Source organism: Vanessa tameamea, chromosome 30 (assembly GCF_037043105.1).
Source record: "Vanessa tameamea isolate UH-Manoa-2023 chromosome 30, ilVanTame1 primary haplotype, whole genome shotgun sequence".
In the NCBI taxonomy this organism is placed as follows: Eukaryota; Metazoa; Arthropoda; class Insecta; order Lepidoptera; family Nymphalidae; genus Vanessa; species Vanessa tameamea.
Window position 1 is genome coordinate 2,512,441 of NC_087338.1, and position 24,381 is coordinate 2,536,821.

General features: G+C 33.1%; 2 protein-coding genes across 2 annotated transcripts; one reads left to right on the plus strand and one right to left on the minus strand.

Annotated features, from left to right (window-relative positions):
- Positions 1-10,479: 10,479 nt before the first annotated feature.
- Positions 10,480-12,759, minus strand: LOC113391726 (ubiquitin-fold modifier-conjugating enzyme 1). Its single transcript, XM_026627785.2, has 4 exons — positions 12,523-12,759; positions 11,988-12,119; positions 11,274-11,441; positions 10,480-10,625 (listed from the first exon to the last, which is right to left on the minus strand). The coding sequence occupies exons 1-4, from the start codon at positions 12,643-12,645 to the stop codon at positions 10,539-10,541; spliced, it is 510 nt and encodes a 169-aa protein (XP_026483570.1). The 5' UTR covers positions 12,646-12,759; the 3' UTR covers positions 10,480-10,538.
- A 418-nt stretch (positions 12,760-13,177) lies between these two features.
- On the plus strand, positions 13,178-18,883 carry LOC113391724 (BLOC-1-related complex subunit 5). Its single transcript, XM_064220003.1, has 7 exons — positions 13,178-13,530; positions 14,446-14,556; positions 15,227-15,393; positions 16,508-16,583; positions 16,851-16,963; positions 17,819-17,953; positions 18,591-18,883. Exons 1-7 carry the CDS (start codon positions 13,437-13,439, stop codon positions 18,675-18,677), a joined length of 783 nt encoding a protein of 260 aa, XP_064076073.1. The 5' UTR covers positions 13,178-13,436; the 3' UTR covers positions 18,678-18,883.
- The last annotated feature ends 5,498 nt before the right edge of the window (positions 18,884-24,381 follow it).

Consider the following 24,381-nt stretch of genomic DNA (forward strand, 5'->3'; position numbering starts at 1 on the left):
CTGTACGTAGTATAAAACTAAATCGATTCTCATTTCTGAACGCTCAGATCTTTTAAACTACGCAACGGATTTTAATGCGGATTCCATCAATAAACAGGGTGATTCAAGAGGAAGGTTTATATGTATAACAAGGCATTTATTAAAGTAAAGTTAATCTCAATTTTCCTGGCCGGAATAAAAGAAGATTTTTAACTTTATTGTACTCGTGAAGAGCCGTAACCGGTAGCTTTATATCAAGTTTATTATAAATCTCCTTCGAAAAATAATTACGTAATACTTACTGGAGTCTGAAAAAATATTATTTATTTAAATATATAATAACAATTAGATACTTTTATTTGATATGTTTTTTTTAAATGATTAAAATACTTACTTCTTCGGGCTATAAATATAATTAATTATGTTAGTACATTCATTTTAGAAAGAAATTTTTTTTTTATAAAAACGGATAAATCTTACCCCGTGCTAGAACGAATAAAAAATGTATAATAAAATGTATATTATATAATAAAATATAATATAGATATTGTATTTCGTGTTGGTGACGAAGTTTTTAATTATGATTTACTTCGGTTTCATTTATCCGATGAAATACTCAACGGCTATTGGTCGAAACCCGATTACGTCATCAGCTATCGACCAATGAACATTCAGATTGAAGACAAATAAGGTAAACTGATTTTTATTCGCAAAAAGGTGTGTAATTCTAGCGTTACATAAAAAGCATGGTACATATTTCATCCCCAAGCTTCTCCTCCCCCTAATATTGGAAATAGTTATAGAAAAAATCAAGAATATTGTTTTTTTTTGTTATTTCTAACAAACACTTACCGTAAGCTATAAACATTAATAAATATTTCATCAATTATGTTTGCATTGTATGGTTAAACACGAACACATTCATCATTGGCCTTCTTTTCTTATGAAGGAAGATTTGGTAGATTGTATTCCAACAGGCTGCTCCGATTCGAATTTTCATCCAAATTAAAATTCTAATTCTACTAGCAAATGGTCACTTTATCGTAATCGAAACGAAACATAATCCTTGTTTAATATTTTCCTTATTCTGTTGACACAACGATCCAGTTGCTGTTCGATCGAAATTGGATCGATGGATAAGTGTTATAAATTAACCGCTACGATTCAGCTATGCTTTGTATTTGTGAGGAATACAATCGGGATCTTGTTGTAAAGAATGAATTCGTATCGTACGATTGGTCGACTTGTCCAGATTTCCTCACGATGTTTTCTTCCAATGTTTCTATCAATAATAAAAACAAAATAAACACACGAAATTTCAGATGGGCTTGCGTGGGTTCGAACTCGTAATTTGTATTGATTTCTCATCAAGATTCTGTAACACCATAAACAATGACAAAACATACCATAACTTTGTCTGTGCTCTGAAATAACAAACGGATAATAATTATAATTAAACTGATATTTTGACAGTTGAAAAAACATTAGTAATTAGGTATTTAGAGTCAGTAATTAAATTTTAGACTTAAATGTATACAAATATTATAAAGAGGATTTTTTTTTGTTTCTATGTATAGGGTAATCCCCGGAACTACGTATAAATTAAAAAAAAAAAAAACACTGCTGGAAAATTTATTATTGTTGAGTGACATTGTACATCCTGTACCGTATAAAATGCACACGTTCGAAATTACATAAATACGGGCACAAAGGTTATAAACATCATCAGTCCAGGTCATCATATTCATGGTTAACTATGTATAGTGTAATAAAATATTGAGACTTTTATTCTTCTTTCATTAAATATACTAGTGTTCGTTTATTGATTGAAATTCGATCAAAATCATTATTTAATTTGAATGTTTGGAACATAAACCAGAGAAGATAAAGTTACAGCACTATTTTTTCTTTGCTAAGCAAAAAAAAAAGCAAAGTTTATTTTTTTAATTTTACGATATACGTCACATTTAAAAATATTTACCACAGCAGCAGTTGTCGATTCGTCCTGTAACAACACACCATAATGTTAGTAACTATATTCTACTCCAATCACAAGAGGACAAAAGCTAAATAAACAACATTTGACAGCGAATTGACGCGATATCATTGGTCGAGAGCTTGAATTTATGACATTTGTTATGGATTTTCGAATAAATGGCGTTTTGAATGTTGACGTAACTGTTATCGAAACTTATATAAAGTGGAAATAAGTAGTTTAGTGAAATAGTGTGGTTTTATGAATAAAGATACATTTGTCAAGAATTTGTCAGTTTTAATTTGATAGTTGTAGTGTTGTGACCAAATAAGTAATGATATCGATCGCATATTTTTTATATATTATTATTTTTTATTTAAATAAAGATTACCTGTCGTTATACTTATTTCGTTTCATTGTTGAGTCGATACCTACTTATTTTACAATAGCTTCAAAAATTTTAAAGAAGTTGGCATTATCAATCAAGAATTCAAACGTTTAAACATCTTGTAACGAAAAATAATATTAGTTATTAGATTTGTATAAAAGTATCTGGCAGTAGTATAGTTTGTTATATTTTGTAAAAAAATTATCGGGTCTGTTATCGTGTTACGTTTATCGATATAGCTCCATCCCTATCAGTTTCTCCGACTCTGGTATAACCTTGTACGTGTTAAAACGTCATATTTTTGTAAAATAATGTATAGATAATCTACAAAAGACGGTCGTTCACAGAAATGGAAATAATATAGTGTACAATATTATTTTTTCTCACTGGCAAGTTGTTCAAACAAATACTATACTGTAAGAGATTACTCACCGGAGAAACAGTCGTAGTAGCCTGAAAAAAAGTTAATATACTTTTTTTTTTTCAAATGTGACGAAACTTCACTAATACATAAGTTTTTTTTCGTTGAACACATTAATCCATCTGCCATTTTTATTTATTTTATAGGTACATTTTTTTCTATTTACAATCATGTATTATAGTATTATTGAACGAAAACTGAGTGACATGGTCAAGGAAATGACGTCACCTTTTAGACGTAGCAAAAGAAAGGGGCATCCATCTTGAATTGTCAGGGTAATAACAAATTTGAACTGTCAATTGCGTTTCTGATAAATTTCATAATATTTTTTTGATATATAACTAAAACTTTGTTAAAAAAATTAGACTCAATATTTAATTGAAATGTTTTAGCAAATGGTCGATTATAATTGTATAACTGTTTGTTGACGATAGTGTCCCATTAGTCATATTATTATTATTATTATTAATAAATTAAATATTTATGAAGTTATAGTTAATTTGCAGTCTTACAAAATAAATATGAGAGTTGTCTTTGTAATTAGTGTCTTTGGTTAAGCTATGTTGTTTTGTTTTTTTTTGCGAACAAATAACACTTACCCCAGCCTCTGACGGTGCGTCCTGAAAGGAGTTTTTCGTGTGTAAATAAAAATTAATTTAAGAATAATAAGAAAAAATATATATGTTGTAATGCTGTAGGAAATCTATTTGCTATTTATTAAATATCATTGCTACTGAAAACAAACTATTCTCAATAGCAGTAGGTAATGCTATTTTCTCCTTTTAATTATACTAAACTTTAATATAAAAATGCTAAATATACAATTGAAAATATCGTCTGTCAATATGGATCATGGTCTATGCCCGTATCTATTAAAAAAAAAAAACATAATGAATCACATCTCTTGTTCCTTTTATCAGCACTGGCTCACTTACCATTGAAACCAGAAAATACTAGTTAATAGTAGTTGTTGTTTGGCGGTAGATCATGTCACGAGTGGGTGCTATCTGCGCAGACGGTATAACCCTAATAGCCTTAAGAGTACGAGACAATTTTGTATGAAGCTGTTCACATTAACCCAGCCACGACTTTCTTTACTTGAACTCTTTAACTAGGCTACACATGTAAGATTATTTAATGCTGTTTATATTTGTCGAATGTTGTGTCTAATAAACCCCTCCACAGTACTCCTTACAGTCTAGTCGTAGTTGGCAATTGGTTGGCGATTGGACATTGGGCGTTGTGTTAATAATAATTTGTTTTTATTTCACTGGCTTATATCTTTATAATTTGTGTTAGTTTATGTTATTTCATATTGTTGCCCATGTTTTTGTTTTTATTTTAAATATTTATATATATATAGACATATTATTAGCAATATAAGGATTATCTACAAATTCAGTAAGTTTTTAATTAAACAAATCAATTCCACAGATATATTCACAATAGTCATCAATATCGATTCGTTAATAAATCATATACACAAACACATATATCGTCAAACGAATAAAGATAATGTCGGAAATTAGCGATTCGTCGCATACGTGGTGCGCGGGAAATCTTGAATGTAACTGTGGATCCAAGATGGCTGCCGCGCCATCGACGCGACGCTTCACTAGAGCGCCGTTCAACTTCCATTGAGACTCTTTTCCAACCAGTATGAATAAACAAGATGGCGCACCATGCGCTTCAAATATATTAACGTAAGAGCGGAGCTTAGTTTGGTTATCTATACGAATATTATAAATGCGAAAGTAACTCTATCTGTTATACTTTCACGGCCAAATCACTGAAGCTTTTCAATAGCTATATTCGCTTTTATTTCATAAGATATCACATCAAATGTTGTATCAACTGTCGTCGTGCTCAACTATCTCGATACGAGTATCTTGCGAATGTGAACTGCAGAGCTAGTCTGTAAGATCAAACTCGAAACTCATCTCAGAACACGATTCCGGAATGTCAGCAAGTGAAACGCGACATTTACTATAAAAATTATAACGTTTAAAGGATATTACTTAGTGTATCACTGTATGTGGTTTTTAACTTTTCACGAGTGAGAGACGTGAGTTGAGGGTGAGAGAGAGTGAGGGCTTTGACAAAACCGACATCGGGGCTCATAACAATAGAACATTAACATATACTTACTGGATTTGGGGACGCGTCCTGCAAGTACATTATTAATATAATATTAATAAAATACATTCGGCTTAAACGGCTTTCTTGACCAAGGAGTTTAGGTAAGCTCCTATGACCGTCATAATTTTCTTAATGATACAATTAAAAGTTGTTTCTCTCATTGATAAGCTACTGAAAAATCATGACTGCTTGGACTAGTCGGACAAATGTTAGCACCATTTTGCAATTCCAATTCTCTGGGCGTAATTTGTATTACTAATTAGTTTTTAGACGAACACTCCAAGGTGCTTACTCGAAGAGAAGACGTCGGCGCTATACACTCCTTCTCCCATCCATAAGCATCTCATTTTAGGTGTTTAAGGCCCTACTATAGCCGGACCTACGTCCAGAACGTAACGGAGCATGCTCTCACCTGCGCCTGCTCCTGATACCTCTCCTGAAAAGGCGGAGCTATCAATGGTTTAAGTGGATATTTCGGTCCACTCGGTACAAGCAAGTCAGCAAAACAGAAAACTTCATGCTGACAAGACGCGTTTTTTTTCCAGCGAGATAAAATAATTGTTAACATTATATGTAAAATATGCTTACTGATGGACTCGAAGCGGCATCCTGAAAAACAAAACAATTGCTACTAAATATAGTTATGACGTTATCCTAAACTGATGTCGAGTGTGAATGTCGAGAAGTTTGAATTAAATATGGTACTCTATCTGTAGATGTATAGCTTAATAGATTCCTAAAAGTATTTATATTGACTCAGAAAAGAGTAACAGTTGTTATTAAGAGTATTTATATAATATAATGGTAAATATCCAATTATATTATGATGAGACTTTGATTCCTAAACTGGATTTAAGCAGACATAATCAGTTACTGGAGTATGCTTGGTCTTTGTGTCAATAATAGATATATGTACCTAAATCACAAATTAGTTCACGGTAAACTTTGAATGTAATCTGTCCTAATTTGGTATGATTAAAAAAATAGATAACTTTTTAATACTCACTGAAGGGGCTTCCTAAAAGTAAATTAGTAAAATGTATTAAGATCATAATAAATTACGTGTACATAGGCTTTATTGGAAATATATCTAAATTTTGAAAACGAGATACAGTTAGTTACGAAATATACTTACTGACGGAGCTTCCTGAAAACAAATTAACAAAACTTTGTAAGTAAATAGAAAGGAATAATTATGAATGACATTTAAGTAATTCAGTAAGAGTCCTGAATTAAAACCCTTCTATTTACTTCGCTGTAGGTGAAAGTTGACAGTATATCAAATCAAATCAAAAGAAATTCAATATTACACTTATTTATTAATTGTCAAATCAAACACTACCACCGGTTCGGAAATTAAAATACTCTGACCTGAGTATAAACAGCGAAAGAAACTCAGCGGGTTTACTTTGTCAATTTGTGGTTTACATATATTCAATATCACAAAGTAATAGTGAGGAGACGATATAATTTCATACCCAAGGTGTGTATTATCAACCAAGAACTCATTAATTGTATAATCATCTTTTGCACATAAGCGTTTTTTTTTTGCATTTTGTTTTTAACTTGGCAACTTTTACTCGAAACATATAGTCCTCCTCACAATATTTTCTTCCACCGCCGAACAAGAAATCAATTATACTAAACATTAATTAAATACAATAAAAACTCAGCAATGCTTGCGACGATTTACCAAAACATCTGTTAAAATTGTCTCTCAACTCGTATATGAGTAGGCAATATACAATAATAATTTAACATCAATATGATACCGCATTTTTGATAGAATAGGTAACTAAATAGCGTGATAATATAGACTTGTTATTCGGTAAATATTATGAGCAATTAAGTTTTAATCTACTACAAATTACATTTATGTTAAAGGAAGAAAATAACATTATCTATAACATAAAAATGATACTTTGAACAGTTAACACATATCGATGGGGCCGCCTATCAATAGATTACCAAAATTTAGTACGTTAATAAAAAAATAAGTGGATGATGTCGTGCTGATGGATTCAGTCACGACAGCCAATCACAAGGGAGATCAGTCGACTCAGAAGATATTATCATAGTGCACAAGTATGTGCTCAAACACTGGTGATATTACACATAACATATAAAATATAATCAGCCTGTAAATTTCCCACTGCTGGGCTAAGGCCTCCTCTCCCGTTGAGGAGAAGGTATGGAGCATATTCCACCACGCTGCTCCAATGCGGGTTGGTGGAATACACATGTGGCAGAATTTCGTTGAAATTAGACACATGCAGGTTTCCTCACGATGTTTTCCTTCACCGCCGAGCACGAGATGAATTATAAACACAAATTAAGCACATGAAAATTCAGTGGTGCCTGCCTGGGTTTGAACCCGAAATCATCGGTTAAGATGCACGCGTTCTAACCACTGGGCCATCTCGGCTCATATTACACATATTCTCATATAAATCTGATGGGACGGCAAATTCGACACGACCGAAAACAGTTCAGGCACAGTATCAAAGACTTTATATGCTTTCCAAAGCTCTTCCAATTTCCATACACCGGTCAGTTACTGAATTTTTTTAACAGAAAAACCCAATGACTTTTTAAGGGTCCGACCTGGGGTTCGCACCCCCGACCTCAGGATCTATGGCCTTATATCAGGGTCTAGCCACTAGACCAACGAGGCAGTCACGGTGTCAAATAATTTTAATGGAGAGTGAGGGTGCGTTGTTTCCAGAAGCGTGATAACACGACATTATGGATCCCGGTCCTGGAAATCTAGTTTATTGGTGTCACAATGATGACCGTAATAATCACCGGAAAGCAGTTAATGGATGTTTCAACAACACAGCTAGAATGACATGATCAGTGAGAACTCAGGCGCATCGCTAATTGGTTTACGTATCATGTTACCGAGACCGTTACGCTACCAGCACCTTAATTTAGGGCTGCTGTTGATAATTTCTACACGGTAAATTATAGTAAGCTCAAACCGGGTTTTAAATGTCTGAGTCTGCAGCGTTAAGCTATCTAAAATAGAGTACAATACAACACGAAACTTGAAATAAGAACATCAGATGTGATTTGAAAATAAAAAAAAAACTTACTGAAGCGGCGTCCTGAAAGTAAAATCACATTATGCACCTTTTTAACCGACTTAATTTATTATTTTTTATTTATTTAATGTAAAATATGTTTGAGGACTGACATAGATACAACTTATATACATTGGAGACTTAAAATAAATTAATAACCAATCCACTGCGTCAAAAGTTTATTAATTAAGTTTTTTTGTCGCTTTTGCCTGAAATTACAATGACTTATTCACTCGCCAAACCGGAATATAACAATACAAAGCAATACTTTTAAGTGTCAACGGATTCTTACATATGGACTTTACACGGTTAGGAAACGCTGCCAATTTTCAGACGATGAGTATTTTCTTCTGAAAATTTCTCAAAAGTATAACCCAATAACTTTGTTATGGCTCTATCCAGAGCTCGAACCCAGAACCTCGGGTGCTACAGCCTTTTAAATATCCACGACAACAAGGAAGATGTACCAATATTTTGATGATTATAAATACTCACAGCAGGAGTGTCCTGTAAAAAGCATTACCTATATTTAATATGCAAAATTACGTAACAAGACAATATTGAAAGGGAAAAGTAGGTTATAAGTTTGTTTAATTTAATGTTCCTGCCCTGTTAATTTGGGAACTTTTTTACCTCGCTCCACAGGAAATATGTAACTAAACCGCCCGTAAATAGTCCAATCCTGGACTAGGACCTTTTCTTATTTCGAAGTATTTTCTTTTTAAATATTAAGTCGTTGATTGTAAATAATTATTGATGTTGTTAAAAAGTAACTAGTTTGAATGCACCGAAACCTGTCGAGTATTTTTTATAAACGAAAGTATGATTTTGTCGCCTATAACTATGTAAACACACGGAACCACTCGGATTGTACAGCATGTTAGCATTGAGATAAATGAGATCGAAGAAGAAAGAAATGTAGTTGTAGAACTCAAGGCCTTAAACATAATTATAGATGTTATTAAATTAAGTAAATTATTATAATATATGCTTACCTCTGGCTGTAAATAAATGTAACTTCGTTAAAATATGTTCAACACACATAATATACTCGTAAATGTACAAATTGTAACGAGAAATGAGAAGTGAGCTGTTTGAAGTGAGTAGGGTAGAGTGGACGAGATGGTCGGGGCTACATAAATGCGTTGCTCGGGATGGAAGTTTTCTGCCGTCTTAAAGAGTCGTTCAATAATTATCTGTGTACAGATACATGATCAAGGGATTTGTGAAAAAAACATTTTTTTATTTTTCCTGATTGTTTCAAAAATGACGTCTGTTTACTGACTACTCAGTGTAGACTTGAGGTTTTACGCGTTTAATATGAGCAAGCACTATTAACATATTTATAATATTAATAAGGGGGTAAGAAAGTACTCTTCCACATAAGTCAACCTCACCTGCTCGTGGTACCCCCTGCTAACAAACTGGGTAATGGCAACCCGTCTGATAGGGGTATATTCACTAACCCAAGCAGCCATAGCTCAAGAATATGTACGTTCTAACACAGACACGGAACTCTCAGAATCAGTGTCGACCAACCAACATGACTTGGTTTAAATTTAAATGAAGATGCAACCAAAAACACTTCCCAATTATGTATGTGTTATAAAATTAAAACTGGAGAGTTCGGAAACAAAATTAGCAATTTAATATTTGCTAGAAATAGATTAATACTCTTTTGCAAAGTTTCAAAACTAAAAAGAATAGGACAAAGTAATCAAATAAAAAAAAAAAATTATAACGCTGTATTGCAAAATTGGCTTTCTGGAGTTACTTATTTTAAAGTAGAACGTGTGTATATATTATTATTATTTAGATTATAATACTTACAAATGGATATGCATCTCCGATTGACAAATAATTATTAAATATAACAACAATTACAAAAAGTAACATTTCGTTTAGCATATTATGTAAATTCAGCTCGAATTCAACGAATACGATAACAAAAATAATGCGAATGTAAAATTGTTAGCTTTTACGATATAATAAAATTGCAATACTTTAAATTGAGTATTGTTTCATTTAGTTATTATCCTCAATTTTTCCCGCAGAAATATTGTTTCATTTGGTAATAAACTGCCATCGGTTTTTAGATTAAAAATTGTTAATTTGGAATGACAACTGGAGTTGTGTATGATGAGTCAGCCTATAATTGTGACAGTATTAGCAAAAAAAACAATTTAAAAACAAAAAAAAAACAATAAAAAATATGTTACTATTACCACAGTACCATAAATAAAATATTTAGATGTAACAAATGATCTAGAATTTTCGCTCAAGCCGGAGCTATCTTTCTTGGGACTTTGCTTTTCAAATATATTATTTACTGTATCGCTTCCGTAATAATTGTATTTACTATGAAGTATCGTCTCAATATTTATTTTTTACTGGTAATTTTCAGGCACACAATAGGAATACGCTTATAATTTAACAAAATTATATCAATTAAAAAAAAAAGAACGACAGGGTTGCCATTAAAAATAACAACAAAACACATATATTAATTTATTTTATAAAACAATATATTTACAAACTTCGTACAAAATATTTTTACTTCGCTTCGTCAGACTTCTCCTGGTATTTGACGACGCCTCTTTCGATTAATTCAGGAACTTCAACGGCTAACCATGGACCAAGCTAGAAAAGACAAAAACAATATAATGATATATTTGGGCATGAAATATAATATGGCAATTGAACGATATTCGCCGCAACGAGCAGACGTGTTGTCGAGCGCAACTTATGTAAGATGTGTTAAAGAGGGGTGTGCATTCCCTCAATTGCCTTTGATCTACAGAATGGGGGGAGACACAGACAGCTTTAGCCTAGCTTGGGAGAGGCTTATCTCCAGCAGTGGATGACGACGAAAACTATCAATTGTAAATTCAATTCGTATGATGTTTCTCGATATGTACAAGAAGACGAATCTTATTAGCTGCGAGAAGCACAAAGGATCACGAACAAGACTGGGGGGCCAAAATTTGTCTGACTGTTACAGAGTGCACTATTTTTTTTTAAAATAATTAAATTTAACTCAAATCCAGAAGAATTAAATGTGCTTTTTAATTAATAATTAACAGGAATGATTAGTTACTAATTGTTACAGCTTCTAAATGTCGAACAGTAGGGCTTAGGCTTAGGCAGCCTTTACCAAAAAGGAATGATGTTTTTTTCAGCCCACTGTTCCAGTTTCTGTTTTTCAGGATGATATCCTTCAAGGCTGAGCCCATAGCCAGAAGTACCTACATGAAACCCTAGAACATTTAAAATTAAAAACATACTTACACCCAAAGCCATTGCATGAGCTATACCGAATTTGGGTACATTTCTTGCCCATAGTGGTTTAAAATGGTCAGTTAAACATATTTTGCCGCCTCTGTACATTTTAGCAGTTTTTCCATCGAGACCGGGTAGAGCAAGTTCTGGTGCTGTCGTTGGATATGTAACGGGTATCTGAAATAAACACAAACACATACACTATAAATATATTCTCAAACTTTTTGTTGAACTTTTAAACCGATGAGAGAGATACTTTAGACACCTGAACTCCGTCATTCCAACTGAATCAACATTATATATGATAATAATACAGAAATACTTGGTGGTACGGCTCTCTGCGAGCCCGTTTAGGTAGATACCGCCCAATCCCAAGATATTCTATTGCCCAACAATAATACTTAGTATTGTCATATAACTACATGCACAAGGGACATAACATCTTAGTTAGATGGTTGCCAATGGATGATGCAAGGAATGGTTAATAATTCTTGTAGCAATCACTAATACTTAGTATTTTTATGTTCCAGTTAAGGCAAAAGGAATACAACATCTTAGTTTCCAAATGTGAAGACACATTATAACTGTAAGAGTTAATATTTTTTACAACACAAATATCTATGGTCGGCAATGACTACTTAACATGTGCTGTTATGTTACCCAATTAATAATTTTAAAAAAAATAAAAAAATTGAGTACAAGAAGCTTGTAACAAATACTCACATCAAATTCCAAGTCAAATTCATACTTTAGCAGGTTGTGCACATACCAACATTTACCAAACCATTTTGTTCCCGTTTTATCGGATTCCAATCTGAACCAGTCATTATCAGCTTCTTTATTATTTTGTACATACTGAAAACAAAATGTTTACTTAAACAGATATGTCACTGTAAAATTTTAAGGTTTTTATTCATGTGACAGATACAAAATTTAATTAATAACAATTAATTTATATATAACATTTTCTTGACAATTATTATATTTTTTTCAATAAAATCCATATTCGGAATATATTGATTAAATACAATGGCAATTAAAAAGTTATTATATAAAGGAGCCTACTTACATCGGAGTTAAATAGCATGGAATTTTAAGTTCTTCACTTTCTATTTCGTAACAAAAATATCATTCGAAAGTAGAATACTTCAAAGTGAAGAAAAAACATTTAAAAATACCTAAAATTTGATGGTGATCAAGTCAATGACGACTATATTATTAAATATTTTATTTCAGTAACAATTTTAGTAATAATTACCTTTATTAATGCCTGGTATTCCTCTTTCAAACGGGTAGGCCATAATTCCTTGTCTCTGGGTCCTGCTTTAGTTTTCAACAAAGGTATGCTGCTTAGTGTTTTTCTAGTACCTTCATCTACCATTTTTGTGACTTTGAGAATTTGTCATAGAATATATTAATTTTAAATGTTGAACTAATGGAATGTCTGCGTAAGCAAGTGATTCTTTTTAAAACAAGTAAATGTCAAATTTAAATGTCATAACGCAACTGACAACTTATACTATGTGACACGTGTCACTTTTATATTATCGTCTACTGACTGAATGACTGTAAGACCAAGGCAGATTGATACGAATATTAATAATCGCAAGAAAACAATTTTTACAAAGCAAAATATTTTAATGTACAAGTAATTAATAATAATATAAAAACTTTCTATTGAAATTTTAAATACAAGCGTAATGAAATTATAAAGATTTAACACAATTACTTTTAACTCAAATATTACCAACAAAAGAAAATAATTAAAAAGTTGATAGCTATTTTAATAGTTATTGAGTAATTATTTTGGGGGATTTACAAGGAATAGTAAAAAGATAATTTACTTTGGTCACTTGGGCAGCATTGTCGCAACAACGAAGCATAGAGTAATACATATGGGCTGTCAGCCTCAGCTCGAGTTCAGTCAGTATGACAGTAAACTTATTTTATTGATTGTGATCAATCATCAAATAAAAAATGAGAGGATTTGGGGGAAATAATTTAAGTTTAGTTTAGTTAACTTTAACCAAATATCCCACAATTTCATCGAAATAGTTTGAATTAACATTAAAAGGGTGTGTTCAGAAAAAAAATACATAAAACACGATCATAACTACTTTTGTTATGACATATAAAACAAATTAAAAACATAATTTTTGTTTATAATTAAAAATGGGTTCCGAACAATCAATGCCTCCAAAAAAGCAGCCGCAAAGGGCTCCACCAGTACGTAGAGGACATACGATAGCAACTTCTAATTTTCCAGGTTATACAGTTTTACTAATATCAAAATATGTTCTATTTATATTTTTGTACCTTGGATTTCAGAAGCCGCAATTGCGACAAATTAAAAAAAGAAAAAAAACTTTCTTATTAAATAAATAATTTTATTAAATAGATAATTTTATGTTTAATATAAACAATTGTATGTAAAGACAAACAATAATATTAAAAAATATATCTTTTTTTCATGGGTTTAATTTACAGCATTTTTTTATAGTATGAAATATTAATAAATTTAAAGTGCTCATAACATTTTTTTTAAACAATGAGGCAAAGGAACATTGTCATACAGCTAGTGAAATCAAGCAATCGACCTAGACTTAAACTTATTATAGTATTGTATTTATATTTATATATTATGTTACTGTATGTTGTATCTATGAAAGCTGTTTTGGTCCAGTGTTTACAAGACATGAATCTTAACCAATGATTCTGAGTTCAATAATGGATTTCCACTGAATTCATTTGCTTAAGTTATGCTTAGAATTTTTTTCATGTTTGGCAGTGAAGGAAATCATAGTGAGGAAACCTGCTCATGGTTGAGGTGAAAATGCCATGCATATCCACCAATCAGCATTAGAGCAGTGGTAGAGTTAGCTCCAAACCTTCTCAAAATGTAGAGCAGACCTTTGCCCAGCAGTGGGATATTAATGTCTTATCAGTAGGAATGTTATAAAAAAAAAAAAGATTTTTCCTTTAATCAAATTTTTCTGTTATTTATTATTATTTATAAGAATCTATTTGATTTTAAATTTAGTTTGTAATTTTTTTTATTTTTTATTTTATGACAAAATGGATCCATAAGTCATTATGCATATATGAAAGTATAATGAATATATTTGAAAAATTCACAAAATAATTATGTCATTACCTGAATAAGCCATTGTTTTCTTTATAGATACAAGGAGACCTGAACCATCACCGAGTGGAAACAACTCTCCCGGAGCCAGTATGTGCTCCGATTCTGAACTGCCTTATATATCATATACTGTGGATAGACCTATTGGAGGTACAGTAGAACGTAATATAAAATTTCATTCCTTAAAGGCCCCATGTGTTGCAGATGTATGTGGGCAGTGGAAGTCACTTTCCATCAAGTGAGCTATAAATATATCTATTGATAGTTCCTGAGTACTACTGCTCAAGTACCACTTAAGTGATATTGCATTTTTTTTATGAAGTAGAGCTATGGGAGAATTTACCTTTTTTGTAACAGTTCAGATTCGAGCATTAAATGAGTGAGTGACAGAAACTGGGCTTTACAGCCCAGGCAGTGCAACCTCGAAAATTTATATTTATTAAAGTCAAAATACAAAGACATTAAATTGACGTGATCAACGATATCTCGAGCCCTTGAATAATTATGGGTTCTTGTAAAACTTGTGTATTGACGTTGATATTTGATATGACGTTGATATCTAGAACTTTGGAAATAATATTAAAGTGGATATAAATAGTTTAGCGACATTTTGTCAGTATAAAGATCTATGAATCTTGAAATGTTTGTAGTGCATAATATAGCTGAGCTATTATCAAAATGTATAGTATATGTTAATCTAAGGTTTCTCCTCTTAGTACTCCTTCGAACGGGCTATAAAATATATTTTAAACTTTATTTTGTCTTCCCTACTTCTTGGTCTAATTATATAATACATTATAGTAATTCAATCAACTATTAGATTCACCCAAAAATTCGGCAAAAACGCAACGATCTGACAGTAAGAAGTCTCTCCTCCAACGGAGGCAGCTGAGCTTACAAGCGAGAAGGAACAAAAGAGCTCGAGACATCGTCGTCGTTAAGCCAGCGACAGACACGCAATTGGACGAAGATATCAGGAGATTACAGGTAATAAAAAATATATAAAATCAGAGCGTCATTAGCGCAATGGTTTACACACTGCCTAGAGATGTAAAAAGTCACAGGATAGATCCTAACCCCTTGGCCTCTTGTCGTCCCCACTCCTATTACAAGTGATTAGATTTAAAGGAGGGGTAAATAGGAATATTAGTAATTCCTTAATTAATTTGGGGCATTGCTAATATTAATTAAAAATATATATATCACGAATAAGATCTAAAAAAGTATATAATTTTGTGGGTAAATGTGATAATACTCATAATATTGGTACAAGGAACAAACAAAAACAAATCACTCGTGTCACTTGACTGCATAGAGTTAGTAAGGCTTTTGTAGGGCAACGTGCAAGGGTTTGATAAAAGGATCACTGAAAGCGTCTAAAATGAAGCTATAGCCAAATTAAAAAAAAAAAAAACGTACGTAGTAACGCTTGCGTGCAAAAGTAAAAAACCTTGAAATATAAAAAAAAACTCCACTGAGTTTCTTTCGTCGATTCTTCTCCGTCATTTTCTATTAGGAAAAAGTGGTCAGCCCACTTATTTAAAAAAAAAAAAAATATAATACTATATTGTGCAATTAATATTCATTTGTAATTCGTGATTAGATTTTACTATAATATTATGTTATTACTTTTTCAAATAAAAAAAATCAGAAAGTATTATTTAATCTTGTAATTTTTTACATATTCTTTGAAAGTAAATGTGAGTTTATTTTATTGTGTCTTGTTAACATTTGTTAAGTATAAAATAAATAACCATAAAAGTCGGTACCATTGGTATTTGAAGGCTTTCATATAGTAAACATTAAAACTAATCATTGTAATATTATTGTTATATATCTTAGTTTCTGAAACGTCTCATCTTAATGGTCATTGGTTGCTAGCAGTGGATGAAGCAAAAGGCGACCAATGAGCGCTCAAAGTATATTTCTATGATGTACTAATCTTAATACTGATTGGACGGTGGCAACCCATGACGTAATTTGCGACCAATAAGCATTCAGTATTCATCCAAAAAAGTTAATCAATCTTTGATCAGTTTTTGAGCAATTAGAAGGTAGATTTGTACTGTACGACGCCTTTCTAAATGCAAAACTTCTTCAGGAAATACCAACGTTTCTACCGATTATGCGAGGGACGCTCGGCTTACCGGGTGCAAAAGATCCTGAAGTGCTTGAAGGTCAGTTAAAGCGTAGTTATGACACCATCTTCGTTAAAGCCAGATGAGCTTAGCTTGCTACCGCTATATTTTTCTTTGGCTGTTTTTCTCCAGTTTGTCATTGACAATCACATTTCTGATCAATGACATTTCTTTATTATATTGAAAATTGCGAACTATTATAAAATTTGATAAACCCGCCGAGTCTCTTTCGCCAGCACTTTTTAGGGTGTTTTCTTCTCCGTTGACTAAATAAATCAGAATTACTTCTTGTATTTAATTTTCCAGGTCTAGATCCGAGACCGTGGGTCAGGATGACTACGCGAATCCAAGCTCACTTATCCGCTTGCGCTCAGCCGCTGGCTGCCGAGGAGATCCACTTGGCAAACAAGATTAAGGAGGTGAAAGTACTCTTCATGTAAAATTATGATTAGATTCTATTCTGCCGGAGATATTTGAAGGCATTCTTGGTGGTAGTGTTTTGTGCAGGCAATTCTACCGCCAAGCTATTACTAGTTAGTATTGTGGTGTTCCGGTTTGAAGGGTGAGTGAGCCAGTGTAACTACAGGCACAAGGGACATAACATCTTAGTTCCCGAGTGGCGCATTGGCGATGTAAGGAATGGTTGATATTTCTTACAGCGCCATTGTCTATGGGTGGTGACCGCTTAACATCAGGTGGCTCATAAGCCCGTCCGCAAGCCTATATAATAAAAAAAGTAAGAATTCCAATTTTTATGCTCACTCCCAGTATTAAACGTTTACAAGTCCCTCATCCCACTGTAGCAACATCCCGTTTTGATCTATGTTCAAATACAAATTATTTTAGTCAAAACCGGATGTAGACAACAACAGCTATTCAAATCAAATTAATTCTACTGATAATGTTTCTAATACAACTAAAGAAACAGCCTGTTAATTTCCCACTGCTGGGCTAAGGCCTCCTCTCCCTTTGAGGAGTAGTTTTGGAGCTTATGCCGCCACGCTGCTCCAATGCGGGTTGGCGGAATACACATGTGGCAGAAATTAGACACATGCAGGTTTCCTCACGATGTTTTTCTTCACCGCCGAGCACGAGATGAATTATAAACACAAATTAAGCACACCAAAATTCAGTGGTGCCTGCCTGGGTTTGAACCAGAAATCATCGGTTAAGATGCACGCGTTCTAACCACTGGGCCATCTCGGCTTTTTTTCTCTCGCTTTGTATGTTTAATTAGCTTTTTTAATATGTCCGATGTTTTATGAAATTGACAGGCGGATTCGGAAATAACACGTCTCTATTCAACAACGGTGGAGAAACAGAGATGCAACGCGCGTCACGCCGAGAGGCTGTCGCGGGTGAGGGAGGTATCTCATCAGCTATCGAGGTGCAATTCATTGCTGAACCAGGTAATAAACCGCTAAAATTTTCAACTGTAGTCTATTTCAATGGAAGGAGTACCGATGGACAAATCTTGGATTTTTTATAATGTGGACTTCTAACATGAATATATCTTTATTTATAATATCTACTTAAATTTTATATTCTTAGTTGCGATAACAGCTTCGTCGACGTTTAAAACACAATTTATTTGTAAATCCATAGTGAATATCATAGATTATAATCTAATATTCAAGCTCTCTGCCAATGATATCGCCTCAATTCAAAGTCAAATGTTGTTTATTTACATGACATCATTACATTACATTAGCAGCCTGTAAATTACCCACTGCTGGACCAAGGCCTCCTCTCCCTTTGAGGAGAAGGTTTGGAGCATATTCCACCACGCTGCTCCAATACGGTTTGGTGGAATACACATGTGGCAGAATTTCGTTGAAATTAGACACATGCAGGTTTCCCTCACGATGTTTTCCTTCACCGCCGAGCACGAGATGAATTATAAACACAAATTAAGCACGTGAAATTCAGTGGTGCTTGCCTGGGTTTGAACCCGAAATCGTCGGTTAAGATGCACGCGTTCTAACCACTAGACCATCTCGGCTCTCAGAAACATAGGTCGCAAATTAATAATTCCTTTTTTTGCAGACCCTACAAGATATAGAAGAATTGAACCAGTTGTTACCGGAGAATAAGAGATTGGAGCCGTTTGTATGGAACGAACAAAAAGTTTGAAATAAATAATTTAATAGTTGAGAATTATTGTAAATATTTGCTAGGATTTGAAATATTAAATATGAATGTATTATGATTTTATGAACTGATGAGTTTCGATGTTCAAACGTCGTATAACACTCGTAATATAAGAACAGGATGGAACCTTGTATAAGTAAATCGCTTTTTTGTTTTGTATTGAAAAGTGCAACCAAAACATGTTCGAGATACGCAGATTCATAAATGCTTTTCTAAAATGGTGTAAAACAATAGTCTATCAGAATATCGGTTTTCAATTTCGGAAGTGAGATACGACGTGAGCGTTAACAGAATAACAATGTTGCCTAATTTTTTTTTAACGTCCAATCGTCGTATAAATTGATGCCGTAAGAATTATTAACCATTTCTTATAACACGAATTCGTCACTGACCTTGGGAACTGTGTTATGTCCCCTGTGTCTGTAGTTACACTGGCTCACTCACCCTTCAAACTGCAACAATACTGGGTATTGCTGTTTAGTATTAGAATATGTGATGAGCTGTCTACCTGGATGAGATGACACAAAGCGCTAGCACCAAGTAAAATATTAACGGCTTTACTTAAAAACTTTGTTTAGTGGGTGCATAGTTAGTCGGTAATCTCTCTCTTTTTATCACAATTGGTTTGTCATTCGAGAGAAGGAGACAGCACTGTTTCATTCGAGAGGTTTTGCTTATTAAATACTATTAAAACTGAAATATTAATATATTAAATTATGTATGAATGTATATTTTATTTAAGACAATTAAAGAAATGTTTATAAACGGATAAATTGTTTTAATTATATAAAAAATGTGGCTTTTAGGGGGGTATAAATATAGAGACAATTATACAATGGGGCTGTGACGTCAACGCATTAAATATGTCGAGATGGCCCATCTTAACCGATGATTGCGGGTTCAAATCCAAACAAGCACCACTGAATTTTCATGTGCTTAATTAGTGTTTATAATTCATTTCGTGCTCGGCGGTGAAGGAAAACACCGTGAGGAAACCTGCATGTATATAATTTCAACAAAATTTACCAACCAGCATTGGAGCAGCGTGGTGGAATATGCTCCATACCTTCTCCTCGAAGGGAGAATAGGCTTTAGCCCAGCAGTGGGAAATTTACAGGCTGTTAATGTAATAATATATGATGTTCTAAGATCAAGCACTAAAAAACTATCAAATTAACTCAGCCACAAAGATATTTTCCATCTCATTCATTTACAACATCCTATAAACATCGGACATATTGTTTCGTAAATACTAGCGTTTATAACTTACGGAACAATAGGTCAAACGTTGCCCTTCCGAACTATTCATTCACAAAATGATTAACCTATTCTTACAAGAACTACGCCCTCCTCGGCCTGGACCGAGCGGAATCATAAACACGGAAGAGCGCTTACTAACGGGTTCAGTGTTCGGTTGTCTGTCTGTCGATTAGGTTCGAGTCCGTTCGTATCGGTCGTAGTATTTACTGTTCTTGTATACTCAATACATGTATTGCAATATTCTTGTGTAGCTGATTAAAGTTATATACTGACGGTAATTGTGTTCGATTATATATATATTTTTTTTAATTTAATTCATCTTAGGGTTTGTTAGACTATATTAATGCCGGCTGTCGCCAACACAAAAAAATAAGCAAACGATAATTTAATTAAAAAATACCTCAGAACACAAATAATAACAACTACCAACAAAACAAACGTCACAACACCGCATACAAATACAGGGGAATTCCCGATCGCCGAGTAGGATTATTTAAGTCGTTCGGTCACGTTCAGTTTTACATCGCTGTATCGGAATCCTTAGCGGTGTCGATAATTAAAAATCCAAAAAATTACTTTAACAATTATTTTATTAAATTCTATTTATAAAAAAGTACAATTAATTAAAAAATTAAATATTATTGCATTAGAATTTGCACTAAATATAAAAACATATTCATATACTTAATTGTATTTAACAATTGTTGGAAAAAAAATATTGTGGTTTTTAAACGCACTCGTACGGTAGTTACGTTTCATGTTACGCTTGTGAAGATAAATGTCATAGCTATTATAAAGAAGAATGCAGCGCTTATACAGCGCTTTTTAATATATTAGAGTGGTTTTACTCCAAAATACTTCGTAAAATACGAATTTTCCACCATACTTATTTGTTAAAGACGAAACGAAACGTCACACGATCTTTGACAAAATATTGTTTGTATGTAAAATATACAAAGGAAGTAATTTAAAAAAAAGTCTTAATTTATAATAAAAAAACCATGTGAACAGAAGTTCTCGAAAAAATAGTAATAATTCTATCAGATCACAAATTCCATTGTTTTATTAAAACTCATTGTAATTCTGTTTTTCTATGTAATTTTTCAATTAAATTAATTGGTTAATTCAAACTTGGAGCTTAATGCTTCGCTTTGGTCGCTTAGTGTAGTGATGATTTCTTTAAAATGTGTGCGTGCTTTGTGTACCTACCATTAAATTGTATTTTTAAATTTATCTAAGCATGCTGAATTCCGAAAGCCTTATTTTGGGCGAGAGTAGTTGGTATTGTAGTTAGGTTCGATTTCTTCGAATTACATAAGTTTTTTGGTGATAAATATTGGTTATCGTTTGGTGATCTGGCAGGAACTAGATACTTTTTATATTTATCTGCCCCTATCGATCGCGCGGCCCTGGGCACTTGCCCAAAGTGTCCATTGGGAAAGAGGAGCCTGCTGATGTCCAACCCCTAAAATGCGAGCAAAGCTATTGACAACCAAATATTAAAATACTTTAATCAAGTGCACTCATACTAACAATATCCTATGTTCATTATGTAAGATTCATTTAAAGTTTTATATCACGAAAGGTTCTACAGCATACAACAGTGTACAACATGCTTAAATAAAAAAGAAAGAAAACTAAACTATGCTTATAAAAATAAAAGTAATAACTTCACGTCCCTCTGCCGTGCAAGGCCAATATTAAGAAACGCGAAAGTAAATATTTGTTACCTCATCACAACAAAACCAAAGTACCAATCGCAATGAAATTCAACAAAGAGATACCCTAACCCTGTATAAAGACACTTGAATAACAGGATAAATGGTTTTGTAAATTATTTGCTCGTATTTTTGCTTTTAAAATTATATCAGTTTACTTTACAACGTTAAGTTGGCGTTTATAGTAACTGTTCCCGTCCTTAGTCGTAGTGTAAGATTGTAAAACTTACTTAAGGAGTGAACTATTAAAAAAGAAGGCAATTGAGATCTACCTACTCTCTGAGATTACACATAACTATAAAAATCTATAGGTACTGATATATTTCGAGTTTCTTGCCGTTTCTTCTCGCTGGAAGCTGCTTTCCGAAACGTACTGGTGGTAGTATTTAAATATCGAATATTCAAAAACGCTTCATTGTGAAGTTTACTTGAATAAAATTGATGTGATTAGATTTGATATTATAAAATTTATTGAAGCGTGCACAGTCAACGTTATCAACATAACTAGAGGATTAGTTAAACACTTAAAAAAAATGACTGGTTTTGTACTTGAGAAAAAAATTAAACTATGTTCATAAGTTTTTATTAAATAAAAATTATGTTTTCGTTAAACCAATAGAATTTATTATTGTTGTATCATCAGCGTCCATGTTGTTTTAGTTTCGGCACATTCTAGTGACTGGAGTGCAGTAGGAAGTAAAAGTCTGCCATTTATTCTAGACTAAATATTCTTGCAATCGTTTTTTTTTTTTTTAATGATAATAATCTTTATTTGAAAAATATAAGCATTACAGTTATTACATCAAGTCACTTATATCTACACTAATTACTTAACATTTTTTTAAATATTCTTAACAATTTGACTAAAACATACAACTAAGGACGAATGAAATAAATATTTAATTGTGTAAATATTTACAGTTTCGTAAAATTCTGTAAAAATGTTTAGAATGAAAATTCAACACATTTTTTTAATGCACGTCAGTGACAAAAATGCATCCGACCCTTGCAGGTTTTTTCACGATGTTATCCTTCACCACTGTACGCAATATCGAATTAACCCGTGGGAAGGCGCGCTATGATCATTTTGCTCACGCAAAATATTATTGCGATTATTATCTATGTTAGAAACCCTCAAGCACTACGAGCTTCTCAGTGCGTTCCCAACATTCCATCCCCTCTCCGCTGACGCTGTTCGCGCGCCACTCAGTGCCGCAGCGTCCGCGCAGCAAGGTGATTGTGTGCATCGCATCCTGCAGCGCGGCATTCGCTCATCGCGCGCCTAACCACGTAAGTATTTTTTTGTTAGTAATAAAATTTATTTTAACGTGTATTTTGTTTTTTTTTATGCATATTTATGTAATTTATCCCAGTAAAAATATTGTTAATATATCTGTCAATTGTTTTTAGTATAAAAAGTCAAGATGAATGATCAACGGGAGGCTCAAATTCTTAGTTGGCTAGAAGACCTTGAATCGGAGGAAGAAGAGCCATTAGATCTTGAGGATATAGGCGTGAATCGTGCTGATGATGCTGAAAGTGACGGTCCAGTAATAGAAGGCCTCCACGACGACGATACTGAACTGTCCTCAGATGAATTGGTGAATGACGGAATGCAAGAACCAAGAGGTAGGATACCATATTATACAGGAAAAGAAAGATAAGACTACAAAATGGCTTGTCCATAAGCCTTTACGCAATGTGCGCACTAGGAGCTGCAATATAGTAACACATTTACCCGGGGTCAAACAAGTAGCTAAAAACGCCACGACACCCTTGCAATCTATTTCATTGTTTGTGGACGATGAAATGTTAGAAAAAAATGTTTCTTACACAAATATATACATGAAAAAATTACAAGAAAAATTTTCTCGAGAAAGAGATTGTAAACAAACAGATTTAGTTGAAAATAAAGCATTAATTGGTTTATTATATATGGCTGGATTGAAAAAAATGAGTCATCTAAATGTAAAAGAAATGTGGCTTGATGATGGTACAACGTGTGATTTTTTTAAAGCAACCATGTCCATAAAACGCTTTTTTTTTATTGAGAGTGTTGAGGTTTGATGATATGAATACACGACACGAAAGAAAGCAATTAGATAATCTGGATCCTATCCGAGAAATATTTGAAAGCTTTGTTGGACATTGTACTGCCAACTATATAACATAAACATAAACATAACATAATCAGCCTGTAAATTTCCCACTGCTGGGCTAAGGCCTCCTCTCCCGTTGAGGAGAAGGACAATTGACATGGAGCATATTCCACCATGCTGGTCCAATGCGGGTTGGTGGAACTATATACTGGGAGAGTACTATACCATCGACGAAATGTTGGAGTCGTTCCGTGACCGCTGTAAGTTTAGGGTTTATATTGCAAATAAACCGGCAAAATATGGAATAAAAATCTATGCTCTTGTGGATGCGAAAACATTTTATTCATGCAATTTAGAAATATATGCCGGTAAACAACCAACAGGACCTTATGATTTGAGTAATACAGCTTCAGAAGTAATTAAAAGAATAGCTACACCGATATTGAATACGGGAAGAAATATTACCATGGATAATTATTTCAGCTCAGTGCTACTCTTCAACGAGTTGAAAAATACCTACAGAACAACAGCAGTAGGTACACTTAGGAAAAACAAAAAAGAGATTCCTCCCCTATTCCTATCAACTAAGGACAGGCCAATGTCCAGTAC